Genomic DNA, 15,056 nt, shown 5'->3' with positions numbered 1-15,056 from the left:
AAAAAAAAAATAGTAATAATAATAATTATATCGATTTTATCGAAAATTTCCTTTCCTTAACGTTTTCTTTTTACCAATTATAAAAAAAAATTCTGTGAATTTTTACATTTTACACCCCCCCCCCCCACCCACATACACACACCCACTAACAATTTTTAATTGCTCTAAAAGGTGATGACAGACCAACGCAAGGGGGTTTTGGGTGCTTAAACCCCCTCCGAAATATCAGAAGGAAAAATAAATTACCTGACCTACAATTTAAATAGTATGATATTTATCATATTTATATAAATATTTTCAAAAATCCCCCCGAAATTTTCTCCTGCGTTCGCGTCTGTGACAGACGCAATAAATAAATTAAAACAAATGCATTTATCGCTCCGCTCAGAAGTCAGAATTTAAATTAGCCAACTATTTAGTTATTATTATATACCTATTATATAATTGTACGATTTTCTTTTTAAACTATTGTTTATTTTGCAATATATTACACATAGGCGATATGTTTAATAATTGTATATTTATACTTGACATTAATTTCTAGTATATATAGATAGGTATCTAATACTTTATTATTATATATTTATACCTACCTATTATAACATAATGGAATATTTTATAAGCTATAGTTGTATCATTAAACGTCGAACCGGTCATTAAAATTGCAGTATAGGTACATAATAAAATATTGAGACTTTTTTGAAGAATATAACTGACATATTTGTAAAATTTACATAACCCTGGTTGAAAATATTCTATCAAACATATAAAAGTAACAATAATATACAGATATAATATATTTACCCCTCGTCATCAGCGTTTGCTCGTGGTGTTTATCCAGAGTGTCACTCAGGGGTTGGGGAAAATATAAAAATACATAGTTATAATATTATGAATATTGCAAAAGTCATGACCTCTTCATATTATTTCAAGGTGCATTGGATAAGTGGTTTCACTTATAATTGGCAATAAAGATAATAGACAAATGGTTTTAATTTAAAATACATATTTGAGCAGTTCAATTAATGTTCGAATATTCTTCATATCGAGACAGTCATCTTTTTTTTTAATTAATTCCTCTTTTTTATCGTGCTAAGGAAAGTTTTATCAAAATAGTATGAACCATAACAATATTATACGCAGACCATACGATTTAATTTAATCCTATTTTATTGATTATTGATTTTGTTTTTTGGCAAAGTTTCCATTTTTTTATTACAAGTTATCGGGCCAAACACCTCGTTGTTGTCCAACATTGATAATAATACAATTATTCGAGTATTCCGTTGAAGTTTGATTCACCTTGCACACTCTGATGGCCACTTTCAAACGTATAGGTAATAATAATAATATGGAACAGTGTTATTGTGTTTATCAGACGACCATCATTGAATAGTAAGTGACTCGCTCACGGATTTGAATGACGTTCTAACGTTGACGTGTGGTATTACACACTTATACGTATATGGTCGTGTGGTCTGCCTACTATTATATGTAATAATTTAAAAGTAAACGCAATCTTTTTTTTCTTTTGGTATTTTGGCAGTTGGTTTTATTTTTTAATTCAATTATCATTCTATATTATCATTGACACTATAATAATAATATATGTCTATTTTATACTCTCGGGTCGTACCGTTCCAAAATTCGAAACCTTGGAACAACATGCCAGCAGATACGCAATTTTTAATAAAATACTAAAACGGTATTCCTTCTTCGTAGGTAGTAATAGTAAAACAAGTCAAACAATGAATACGTTATATAATATATTATATAGACTACACGTACATTATGCAAATAATATATATATAGTATTTTTTTATACTTATATAACATGTTTAAATAATGTAGTCTATGTTATACTAATTATATAAAAAACAAAAGTTGCTATATTGTAGCATGTATAGATATGATAGAACCTAACCAACTAGTTTATAATTATTATAACACCCCTCACTTAGCTAGACAGATATAGTTCTAAAATATTAAAATGAAGAAGCTTTTTTTCTTCTACCTATTATCATTTTTTATCGGTAAGGCTGGGAAATTATTCTGTATTTATAGGCTTATAATATTTTTAGAGTTTTATACCATAGGTAAAATATGAGTAATATATAAAATAGATTAATAATATATTATAATGAATAATGAACTCAATGCTATTTGTTGATTTAAAAATGATAAAATTTTAACGTAGCCGACAACTAAGTAATCACTATGCTGTATACATAGGTGTACCTATTAAGTTACAGTTTACCGTTGAGTAGGTCACTGACCACTGTAATAGATAAATTAAATTTGACTTTAAATACTTTAATTGATAATTCAATGAAAAACGATTCCGAATGGAAATATATTTTATTGTTTATACGTCAGTAATTTATTTTCTATTATAATAATACATTATGTAAGACTACATTATTGTCAAAGAAATGTATAATAAATAAATATTTTTTTTTGAATTTTAATAATTTATGTTATAAATAATAAATTAAAAACCTGATAGTTGAAAAATTAACTTGTTAAAATCCCTACCCATTTAAAGTGCCTCTAGAGCCTCGTTTAAATACTTAATATCTATTGTAGTATGGCACTGAGTATAAGTACATATTATATACAGATATATAATACATAATATAGAACTATATAAACTATTGGTAAACTGTTTGTCAAAAATACCCGTAGGTATAACCTAAAGTTTCATTATGGCTCATCAATATATTTAAATTTTAATTAAAATTGTAACATTTATTGAAAATACAATATTTACATCTCAAACAAAATTTTGTTCAATAAATTTCTGTAATTTTTAAAATAATAATTTTTTTAATCTTATTTTTACGAAAATTTTAATTAAAATTGAGTAAAAATTTAATACGTTAGAGCAGATTAAATATTTATGTAAAAAAATCTGTGGTCAAATGTTAGTAAACATAATATTTTATAACTAAATAATGTAAAAAATTAATTTGATACAAGATTCTTCATAAGTAGTTCATATTGGGACCATAAAATCCGAAAAATGTACCTATATATTAATATATATTATCTAAAGACAGATAGTATTTTTTATAGATATTATAAGTTCCAATTTGAACGAAATTACTTATTTAAACGTTAAATAACGATATTTTAAAGTTTTTATTGTAATTTAAGAACATTTTTCGTTAGAATTTAAACTTTTATGTTTTTTATATTATTAGGAATTTTATTATACGACCGTCGAAACATTTTTGATTAATTTTAATAATTTATTTAAACCTATCTATTTATAGGTACTATGAATCTATTTTCACTATTTTCTGGTATTTACAGAAAGATGTTATTATATTTTGAGTTATATAAGAACCATTTTTTGCACACATTTTAATACTGGATTCTATGGAACTAATTTTGAATTTTATATTAGTGTGTTTATTGTAATATAATGTACATTAAAACATTATATTTTAGTTAAATTATTATTGCAAATCCCAAAGTCACATTTTTAAATAGTTGCACTCTAAACTTTACTATTAGTGCACTAAAGTTTAAGTTTAAACTTATTAGAGTGAGTATCTACTACACTAATCGTGTTTAAGCTTATAAATTATCATAATATTTTGTTTAATATTTTATTTGAAAACAATACCTGGTAAAAATATTTAAAAACAAAACAATAATTATGGCCATTTTATTGCATTTGTCTTTTTATTTTTTTATTAAATTATATCATACAAAACATGAAACATTTGGTGAACATTATTTTATCTCCAAGTTTTAAACAATTTAGAATTATAATGGAGCCATGGAGGAATGACAAAATATAGTTTGATTTTATGTAGCTGAGAATCCATTATTTGTATGTTAAATGAAAAATTACAATATATTATTATTTTATTTATAGATAATTTAGTACATTAAATAATACAATGTTCACTATTCAGTAAATAAATACCTATATAATATATTTAGGTATATAATAATAATAATATTAATTTTTAGTAAATTACCAGAACACAAAATATAACATAATATAAATATGATAAAAGATTTGCAACTCCCCTATAAGCATAGGTTGTATTTAAATTTTTTAATTGAGTTGTGATTTATAAAATAAGATTTGAATTTAATTATAATTATATATTAGTAAAATCGAAATTTTGTTAGTTATAACTTAAGTGCATTGCATTATGAAATTTATCTATATTAACTTTAAGTATTCGACATAATATGAGTATATGGCATAGTTTAATATTACTACAGATATAGATCTTATATAAGTTAATATTATATTGAGTAGATATACAACATCTGTATATTATTAATTACTAAGCATTACTGGAATATTTTATTGTGCGATGGCATCATATTATATTCAATATTGCAGCATAAAATGTGGTAAATTGTCGAATATACATTGATATAGTTATAATTATGTATCATTAATGTTTTTTTTTGGATTATTTACTAAAATATCAGTGAGATGTGAATACTTGAAATGTATTGAACTATTTCATATGTTTGTATCATATTGGCACTGGTGTCCGTTTTCTAATTTGATATGAATATTGTGTGCAGAATGGTAATTGATGGGCGTCAATGTCACAGCTAAATGCAGATGATATAAAACGGATAATCTTGCCCGTGGTAAGTATCAGTCATTCGTCTGTCTTCAGTCGCTTTCGTTTAACTTAAAAAATCGAGTAACTCACAATCAAAATCACCATGCAATTCCAAGTAAGTCTAACCATATATTTTCTTTTCAACAGGTCAATTATTGAACATTTTGCGATTATAATATACATAATATTGCAACTTGTGTCTGGTACAAACTACAAGCACGTATTAAAGATCAATTTTCTTTGGAGGGGGGGGGGGGGTTAAAATATTTATAATACATGAATTAAAAATACATTATTTTAATGATAAAAAATGATTCTACTTAAAACATTTCTGGGGGGTTTGAACCTCTAAACGCCTCTTAATACGGGCTTTGTCTGGTAACAAAGTACATATTATTATAGATCTAATAAAGCATAAGTTATTGAAAATAATCTGCACATGTTAAATACTGGAATGCATAATGCTATAATATCACAAATTCGCGACACTATGAATTTCAAAAATTATCACATCTTATTAATATCTCTAACGAACATAATATTGTAAATTGTAATGCAAAGCATATAACCTATAGATGTATAGTATTATTTTCTATTGCATTTTTCGCAATCAGTTATTTATTTATTATTATTATATTTACAATATTATACATTTAATAAATATTCGTAAGTGAGTATAATATAAGTATAATAGTGATGATGATGAATGATGATCAGGTGTTACAAAAATAACTTATAACTGTTTGCATTCATCATGAAATACGTTTAATATGTATTTATCAATGCGCAGTGGCGACTAATAGCGATCTTTATTAACTCAGCTAAGATTTTTATAATTAAAATTTGGAAATTTTCACTATTTCATATATTTCTAAAAATTAACATCCGCTTCGAAAAATCTATAGATCAAGTTTAGTGCATTACGATCGGGATGTTAATATAAATAATATTTACTATCCCGTACCGGGTTTTAATACGAATAAACCTAATATTTAATCACCGCCTAGATTATATTGTAGTACTTTTAAATACCTAACTAAAACAAATGCAATTTATTCGTGTTTCAGGTGACTTTCGCAGTGCTCGCCGCGGTCATGTGCTTCGCCGCTGCCGCCCCCGCAACCGAAGAAGTCAAATCGTCGCCTTCAGCGTCTGCTCAATCTGGTGCTGTTTCAGACACCGATCGTAGCAAACGGTTCGTGGCCGTCGCTGCACCTTACGTGGCCGCTGCACCGGTCGCCGCCGCACCTTACGTAGCCGCTGCACCAGTCGCCGCCGCACCTTACGTGGCCGCTCCATACGCTGCCGCCCCTTACGTTGCTGCCCCATATGCCGCCGCCCCTTACGCACTTTCTTCCCCGTACGCTTCCCCTTACGTATCGTCATACACCACTTACCCATACGTAGCCAAGACCCTGGCTTCCCCGTACACTTACTACCCATGAACGGCCTTTCACTCGTCACTACCCACATCTATAACCGGAAAAAATTACGACACGTCACGTGATGGAATGTGCAGCCTCGTCGAGTTACTTAACCTCAATTAAATAATTTGATAAAAATAAAAATTGTTTAACTCTGATTGAAATAATGTATTCAAAAATATGAAAATTTTATGTCTTGTTGAATATATAATATGTAAATAAAAATTTAATTTTTCTTAATGACTCATTGTATAATATTATTGTTTCCTAAATATATATCGTAAACATCGACTTGGGATAATAATATGCCTAGCCGTTACACAAAACCACGATTATTCAAAACAAAGAAATGTGTATAATTTCAAGAATAATAAACATCAATGTTCTTGTGATTTTTATAAAAATACCCACATACTGTTATTATTATAAATATGAACTTTTTTTTTTTTTAAATTTTTTTTTTAATTTTATTGTTAATGCAATAGATCTCTGCACCAATTACGTTTAAGTCGTCTTGGAAGGATACCTGGGATTGTGAGGGATGATAAATTTTTATGAGAGGATTTGAATGAGTAGATAGGCGGTGATGAAATTTTTTATAGAAACGTTTGGCTTCGTCATGAATAGATTTTAGATTACAATCTATGTGTAGAGTATGGTTTGAAATATATGGAGGGGCATTTACTATTTTTCTTAATGTCATATTTTGAAAAGCTTGTATCTTATTTAGATTAGACTTTTTAGCATTTCCCCAAAGCTGGAGACCGTATGTCCAGATGGGTTTTAATAAGGATTTATACATAAGGAGTTTGATATTGATAGGGGTGACCTTGTTACCAATTAAATGTTTCAGCATACGTAGCCTATTGTTTAGGGATAATCTTTTTTCACGTATGTGTTGAGCCCAAGTTAACCGTTGATCAAGCGTTAGTCCAAGGTATTTTACTGTGGGTAATGAAGGAATAGGAATGCCATAAAGTAGTACATTTGGACACTGAGTTTGCCTAAGTGTGAAAGTAGTGTGTACCGATTTAGTTTGGTTTACTTTAAATTTCCATTTAGTGTACCAGTTTTCCATCAGCCCAAGATGAGTTTGCAAATGTAAAGAGGCCAAAAAAGGGTCCTCATTAATCGAGATAATCGCTTTATCATCAGCATAGTCTGCAACTGAGGTGTTTGAAGATGTTGGTTGATCAGAGACAAAGATATTGAAGAGTATTGGAGATAAAATACCACCTTGAGGAACTCCAGCATTTATACTTGCTATTTCAGACGTAGCAGTTCCAAAGCATATTTTAAATGAGCGATCTGTGAGATAAGATTTGATAAGTGAGAAATAGGATGAAGGAAGGAAAGATTTCAATTTATATAAAAGACCTTGGTGCCAAACACGGTCAAATGCCTGAGAGATATCTAGAAAAGCGCAAGTGCAGTACAATTTTTTTTCAAGAGAGTAGGAGATTGCACCTACTAACCGGTGAACTTGATGTGTGGTTGAATGAGAGGTACCAACTTACACATTAAAAGATTACTGCGTTAATGAATTTTTCTTCGTACCGTTCGATTGCCGAAAGTTGTGTGTTATTGAAAAGAGCGCAACACTTGTGTAGTTGCGTGTCGACTGTATCGAGCCATAAGACAAACACAAAAAACATCACGTAATAATAACGTATTGTGATATTTATTTTTCGTTATTACTAGTTAAAACTAGTGAAATACAGCTTTCTTGTTTGTACTTAGTACCAACCTATATTTTGTGTACTTGACGCGTCTTCCAATTCTCGAGGATATACATATATAACCGTATAAAAATATATACCTAATAAAAGTGCAAGACGCATATCACCATGTCAGTATGTTACCATTATCTCCTATATTATTCACAAGGTTCTTTGTAATGATTGTTATTCATAAGCTGTTCACTATAGTCCATTATAATTTATATAATTGACGTCCTGTATGTTATTTCTAAATTTTAATTTCCAAATAAAATATCAAATATGTGTATAATAATATGTGTACAGCAATTACCAATATGGTGACGGTAGTACATTTTTCTGATGAACAATGTCAGAGACTTAAAAAGATATATGACGATTTTTGGTGCATAGGTATAACCCGTTCAATAAAATTTCATGGATTTATAATTAAATATAAAAATATGGAATCATTTATTGCAGGGTACACTAAAAGCAGGCAAACAAGTACCGCTCTGTTGTACTAAAGGTGTCGTTGAGGTGGTCACTGTAATAGTTGTGTTAAAATTTTAACTCAAAAATAAATCGTTGTACCTATATAGTATATATGATAAAAACGACTTATAAAGTGTTTATATATTATTATTAAGTATATTTTATTATATATTTATAATATTGCTACGCGAAGTCATTTTTAAAAATCAAGTTATTTTGCTATTAATAATACACTCATACGGATATGACGTGATAGACTGTATTAATTTTTACCGAAAACAGAATTTATTACATTAGTATATAATTATATAATTTTAATATTATTATATCATTGTTATAAAAGTGTTATAAAAGTGTTGAGTAAGAAATAGTTTAAAATTAATTTAAATATTTTTTAAATGTTACTGTGTTGGTACATTAAGTTTAAGTATAATATGTGTAAAAGTTTCAAGGAAGTATCTAATGATACCCTATCATATTTTTGAATCACATAAAATAACTAAAATCGTTATATTCCATTTAAGTACATATTTCATTTCGTTAAAATTTAAATTTTAAATAATCAAATGTCTATAAAGAAAAATTGCTTTTATGTATTTTAGAATTATTGACAGAGTTTAAACATATAAACAGTTAAAAAAACATTGAACATTTTCAAATAATTATATGTACTTAGCTCAAAATTGGTCTATATATTTTAAAAAATTTATTGAATATAGAAAATGATAAATAGCATTAGAATGTTTCAACATTTTATAATTATTAATATTATTTGAATCACAAAAAAAAAACTAAAGACGTTCGATGAGAAATCGTTAATTTAATTTACCCGCATGAATATCCAGTTTCGTCAAAATCTAAATGTAATACGTTCATAAGAAAGATTTGTGGATTTAGGCAAAGTTTTTTTTATAATTTTTATATCAAAATGTATAAGGAAACTTGTACACAATTTTCAAAGTTTAGGTATCTATGAGCATTAAAAAATAAATTTTATAATACAAAATAATTTACAATTTTAAGGATTTTGAAGAATTTCGTAAAAAATAGAAATTTAAAATTTAAACGCCTTTCAAAAAATATTATGACTACTTATTTCCGATACCTGATAGATACATAAAGAACTTATGAACAAAATGTTATTACATTTTCAGTGTTTTTTTACACAAAAACAAAAAATATTAACACACATAAAACGAAAAAAGTTGAAAATTTAAAATACTTATAAATAGCGCAAAAAGATCAAAAATATTTTGAAAATCATTTCATACTTATTAAATGATAATGATACTCAGTAAAAATTTCAACTCTTTGTATTAATTTCACAAAAATGAATCAATCTTGTTAAAAACTACAGGTTTTGTACCTATAAACATTTTTTTTCTCTTAACTTTTTTTGTTTTTCCCGGTTATTTCAATAAGAATATTTTCTTTTTGACCGCCTAAGTACCAATTAAATCCAACTAGATTAAGGATGGCATACAATACTTATTGATTAATGGTACCTACATTGAATATCTATTTCAACCAAAGTTACGCCGTCGCCAAAGTTATCACGAAAATGTCTGAAGACTCTGGTTAATTGTTTCTGTGTATAAACATTAAACACCTCAAACTTATTACAATGTAATATGTATGGTACTTTTAAGTTATAAAATTATTATAGTGTTCTTTTTGAAATCAGTGAATTTTATAAAATGTCAGTATTTAATGTTTTATCAATAGTAATTTGTCCAGTAGTAGAAATTTAATATAATGTAATAATATATTAATGTGTTAGTAATAAAAATAAATTAAATGTAAGTAGTGAACAGTGATTATCTGCTAGCATTTTACTCAAGTTATTCCGTTTCAAATAGGAAATTTAATTTGTAGTAAACTATATTATTCTAATGTGATAAAATGTAAACTAATAAAAATATTATGTCATCTGAAAACACTCGGTTTAACGGCCAGAATGCCTTGCCAAGAAATTGCATGATTCGGTTTTTATCTTTAGTTATTAGAAATGGAGAGTTTACTGTCGAGTCTTGTAGACTCGAACTATATATATTACAATCTAGAGTTCAACTTTAACTGTTGTATTTCTACCAATATGTATTGACAGATACTGAAAAAATAAATGTCAATGTGCTTATTACTGCAGTTCATATCGAAAAAAAGAAGATATTTATTAATCACGATGGTCAACAGACATTAGGAATTCCTAGTGCATTTTTTAAGGATTGCAACGCTACAGTTTATTATTTTTATTACGGCGATGACCTTGCGCGTTACGATGCAATGCCTGAATGTCTCACGTCCTGTTTTCACTTAAACAATCGATACATTTTTTTACTTTCTGTAATATAATAATGTATAAAATATATTTTTTATTTATGTAACTCTAATAAATATGAGATGCTTAATTTGTAATAAGTATATATTCCTCATTTTATTTAAATAACACATACTAATTAAATAATTAAATAATTATACCTAATAGATAATAATTAAAAAAATATTGCATAAATCAAGTGTAGGTAATATATGAATCGATAAAAATTTAACTTGAAAATTATCTGTGGTTAACAATATTTGTAGTTATGAATAGTTAATTCATCATTCATGATAGCTAATATTATTATAGTAGCTATATTACCTAGTACTAGCAATGTATAATTATAATGCATAAAAAATATCAAACATTTTATTTAAATAAAATGCATTCAAACAATTTCTATCCCAAAAGGCCAAAACTACTTTCGTCTCTTCGTGATACATTGATGAGTTCCTAATCATTAATGATAACAAAATATGTGTGAAGTAATATGTGTTTATAATGTATATTATTCATTAATTATTTGCAGGAGTAACCGATAACACAATAATTTTTTTCAAATAATTCTCATTTTCAATTTCGTAACACTAAAATGGAAATCGTCATTATATTAATTCGTTTTCTTCGTCTACGCCTTGAAAAACACTCAAAATGATCCTAAAGGCGTGACACAAATTTAAAATATCTGAATCATAATTATTTTTTATATAGTTACTATGACGATTTACTATCCTTATTCGCTAATACTAGTAATACTTAGGTACGTTATTTTTAACATATATATGAGAAAATTCTACAAAGTTTATGTTATAATTTATAACTTATAAACTTAAACCCTTGGGGTGGCCAAGATGGCCTGTGCCTCGGGTGAACATTTTAAGGATCCCCAAAAAGTTAATCGCCCGATTTAATAATACCATATATATCAATATTTAAACAAATCATCTCTAATGAAATATTGGTTTTAGTACAATCATCGCAATGATTTTGAATTTCTTTATGATAATTCATTATCTGTAACACCAGTTTAAATATTGAAGAAATGTGCAGCTGACTTAAAATACGAATGAAAATATTGGTCCAGAAATAATTAACAAAATATAATTTTTTAAATATCAAGCAAAAGCAATATTACGAAATGTAAAAATCGTAACTTTTTTAAAATATTTTAAATGCAATAAAATAATAATATGAACTTGATTTAACTTGTCTAAATTTGGTAATTGTTAGGGAACGGGTTTAAAAGCAAATTATATTTTAAATTTATCTGAAAAAAAAATATTGCTTTTCAAGCACAAAGTCCAGAAATTAAAAAATGTAACTTTTATTTTGCATTTTTTATATTTTTAAATAATTTTTATATAGAAATTGATAAAATTTGATAAAGATTAAGCAGCACCTGATTATACAGTGCTATTATGAAATACAAAGTAAAAGTATAACAATTGTAATCATCTAAATTGTTCATTCATTTTGTGAAAATCATTTTTAGAGTAAAATGAAGGTAAGAGAACTAGAAGATGATGAAAATGATACGAATAATAAATTAATACCTAAAAATAAAAAGTTATATACAATTTAACAAAGTATTCAATGTTAAAAATAATTTCAAGAGCTTAAAGAGATTAAATTTTGAATCATTTATATTATATTTCATATCCATACTTAAACAACGTTTACTAATACAATGTCTTCTCTTATTATTATTACAGTATAACAATTAAACCATTTACTAAATTTTAAGTTACTACTACATTACTTTAAAATGTTTAAAAAATGCATAGCAAAATATCAACACGATAATACCAAATAAGTGGAAAAAGATTAAATAGTAAATTAATAGAGGAGGATATTTTTAATTTTGCTCTGGTCATCAAATCATAACAGCGCGGCTCTATAAGATTAGTAGGGTACAGATAAATGAAACACTTTTACTACAGAAAATAGTATTGTAAATAACTAAAAACTTACTGGTTTTAAAGTATACAATATACAAATTACCTACTTAAAGTCTATCTATCTAGATTAACTGCCACATCTACAAATATGTTACGTGAAATTATTGTACACTTTAATTTCCTACCGTTCATTATTATATTGATAATACCTATATACGTTTTGACATAATTTGTAATTCATCATATAGGAAAATATATTCTTCTGAACATTACAATTTGAAATCTTCGTAGGAATTCAGAAATGTATTTTTATTTTATCATACAATTATTATTATGAAATCAACGATTAATATCAATATTATTACTGTTAATATTAATGTTATATTGACGTGTTAAAATTATATTTATAATTATATTATTATGCTCTGGTGTCGTTCATATAGCTTAGACATAATAAATAATAACCTACCACAATGATGTTGTTCAAAAAATGCTGCTGAATTATAACTAATGTATGAAATCATTATTGTGTTATCAGATCGTCAATCAGTGATTACAATTTATTGTTTTGGCATCATCATTCTTCGGCGACAGTGTCGTAATTTACAACTGTCGGTGGTGCGTAGAGAATAACAATCGGGCGTTGGATGATCGAACTGACCGTATATAAAGGACTGACAGACCAACAGTGGTCATCAGTCAATCAACGGTCGTACACATCGTTCATCGAAAAACCCTCAAGACAGCAACAAAATACAAAATCAATATGCAATTCCAAGTACGTATATTATATATATATATTAAAGCTGTACATATAATATTATCGTTATACTTTAGACTTTCGAACTGTTATGATCACCGTGTGTGTGTGTGTGTGTGTGTGTGTGTGTGTAATTATTTTCTTCGTTAACAATAAATTATTATGTTATTCTAAACGATTTTCAAACTTTGCCCGTTATCACCTTGTCCAACTTTTTTTCTAATTAATATATTTTTTAATGGATTACGATTTTGATTAATTCATACTGTGTAAAAAAATAAAAGCCAGAAATTAGAGTATATTTTTAGTTTAGTTAAATTTAAAACAAAAAATTGATTCTGTGTTACCTCATTAATATTTGAGAAAGCCAAATCAAACAGTCGATTTTGTTATTCCTTTAAAAGTTTGATTTATATTTTCTAATCTTCATTAAATATATCATAATAAAATAGATAGGTAAGGTTATACGGTATACGGTTGGTAGAAAAGCGTACTTTAGTAATCTGGTATGTAAAATAGGATATTATGGTGGATCATCCCCTTTGATACTTCATATTTTTATCTATTTTTCGATTATTAGTAAATTTATAAAAATGAGTAATATTTATATTAATGTTTAACATTACCCACGTGGCCACATCCCACAATGACCACAACATTTAATATTTTGTATGCTTATAATTTTCATTTCTTTTCATCAAAACATCTAGTATTTAACTCATATTCATATTACTTAATATTTTCATTATAATAATCTCTCTTTGGACTAAGAAACTTTACAATAGGTACAGTGTACATAAAAGTAAGTCCATAAAAAGTCATGATCCGAGCAACAATACGTTCTTATTTGTCGTTAGATTTAAGATTTTATGCGATCGTTAAAACTCTACAATGTATTGTTTCAGGTATCTTTCGCTTTGATCGCTATGGTCGTGTGCTTCGTCGCCGCAGCCGAAGAAGCCAAATCTGCATCCGCCAAGTCCGTAGACACCAAGTCCGCCAGTGACCGAAGCAAACGTGGTCTGTACGCTCCACTCGTCACCTCCCCCTACGCCCCAGCATACGCAGCACCGTACGCAGCGCCGTACACCGCCCCCTATGCCGCCACTTACGCAGCCCCTTACGCTGCACCTTATGTTGCACCTTATGCAGCACCGTACGCCGCCCCATACGTAGCATCCCCGTACGCAGTCGCTCCATACACTTCTTCTTATGTATCTTCCTACGGAGCTTACCCGTACGGTTATGCTTCGCCATACGGTTTCTACTAATAGACAACTTCAGGATCGATTTATTATTCTTACTGTTGTATATCTATATTATATCAGGTATGAACCGCAAAACAACAACACATAAATATAATAAAATATAATTTTGTATTTGAAAAAAAAATTAAAAATAGTAATGAACTTGTATTATGTTAAGCAGTCTACTGTACCTACCTAATAGGTACTTATTTTTTTGTAGTTATATTATTATGTAAATAAATATATTTCAAAATCATATAATTCTGGTTTTGTTTATCAATTAAATTCAAATGAATTTAAATTTAAATTTTACACTTTTAATATGTTATAGTTAATCAATGATTATTGATTATCTATTAGTTTATTAGTGTTAATTTATTACTAATTATGACACTACGTTTATTCGTAGAACATTCATAGTGTTTACGGAAATATTAAACCACCGTGCCATTAAAATTAATATTAATATTTAAATATTAAAACTATAGGTAGTGTTCTGATGAAGTCTCTAACATAACATAAAACATTTTATTTTAGAAACATCTATATCATTCATATTTACCATATTACTATATATATATATATATAGTTATATACGGTGGTATCTACAC

At 27.3% G+C, this 15,056-nt stretch overlaps 2 protein-coding genes across 2 annotated transcripts in view; one reads left to right on the top strand and one right to left on the bottom strand.

Moving 5' to 3' along the window:
- The window catches only part of LOC132922519 (kinesin-like protein KIF19), a 47,839-nt gene that overhangs the window by 23,663 nt on the left and 9,120 nt on the right, over window positions 1–15,056 (bottom strand). The gene's annotated exons all lie outside the window — the stretch shown is intronic.
- LOC132921659 (cuticle protein 16.5-like) lies at window positions 4,569–14,706 on the top strand. The gene is made up of 3 exons (XM_060984807.1): window positions 4,569–4,719; window positions 5,672–6,046; window positions 14,104–14,706. Exons 1-3 carry the CDS (start codon window positions 4,708–4,710, stop codon window positions 14,467–14,469), a joined length of 753 nt encoding a protein of 250 aa, XP_060840790.1. The 5' UTR covers window positions 4,569–4,707; the 3' UTR covers window positions 14,470–14,706.

Source organism: Rhopalosiphum padi, chromosome 2, assembly GCF_020882245.1.
Source record: "Rhopalosiphum padi isolate XX-2018 chromosome 2, ASM2088224v1, whole genome shotgun sequence".
NCBI classification, from domain to species: Eukaryota; Metazoa; Arthropoda; class Insecta; order Hemiptera; family Aphididae; genus Rhopalosiphum; species Rhopalosiphum padi.
Note: the sequence above shows the minus strand (reverse complement) of the source record. Positions and strands in the feature narration are given on the sequence as shown.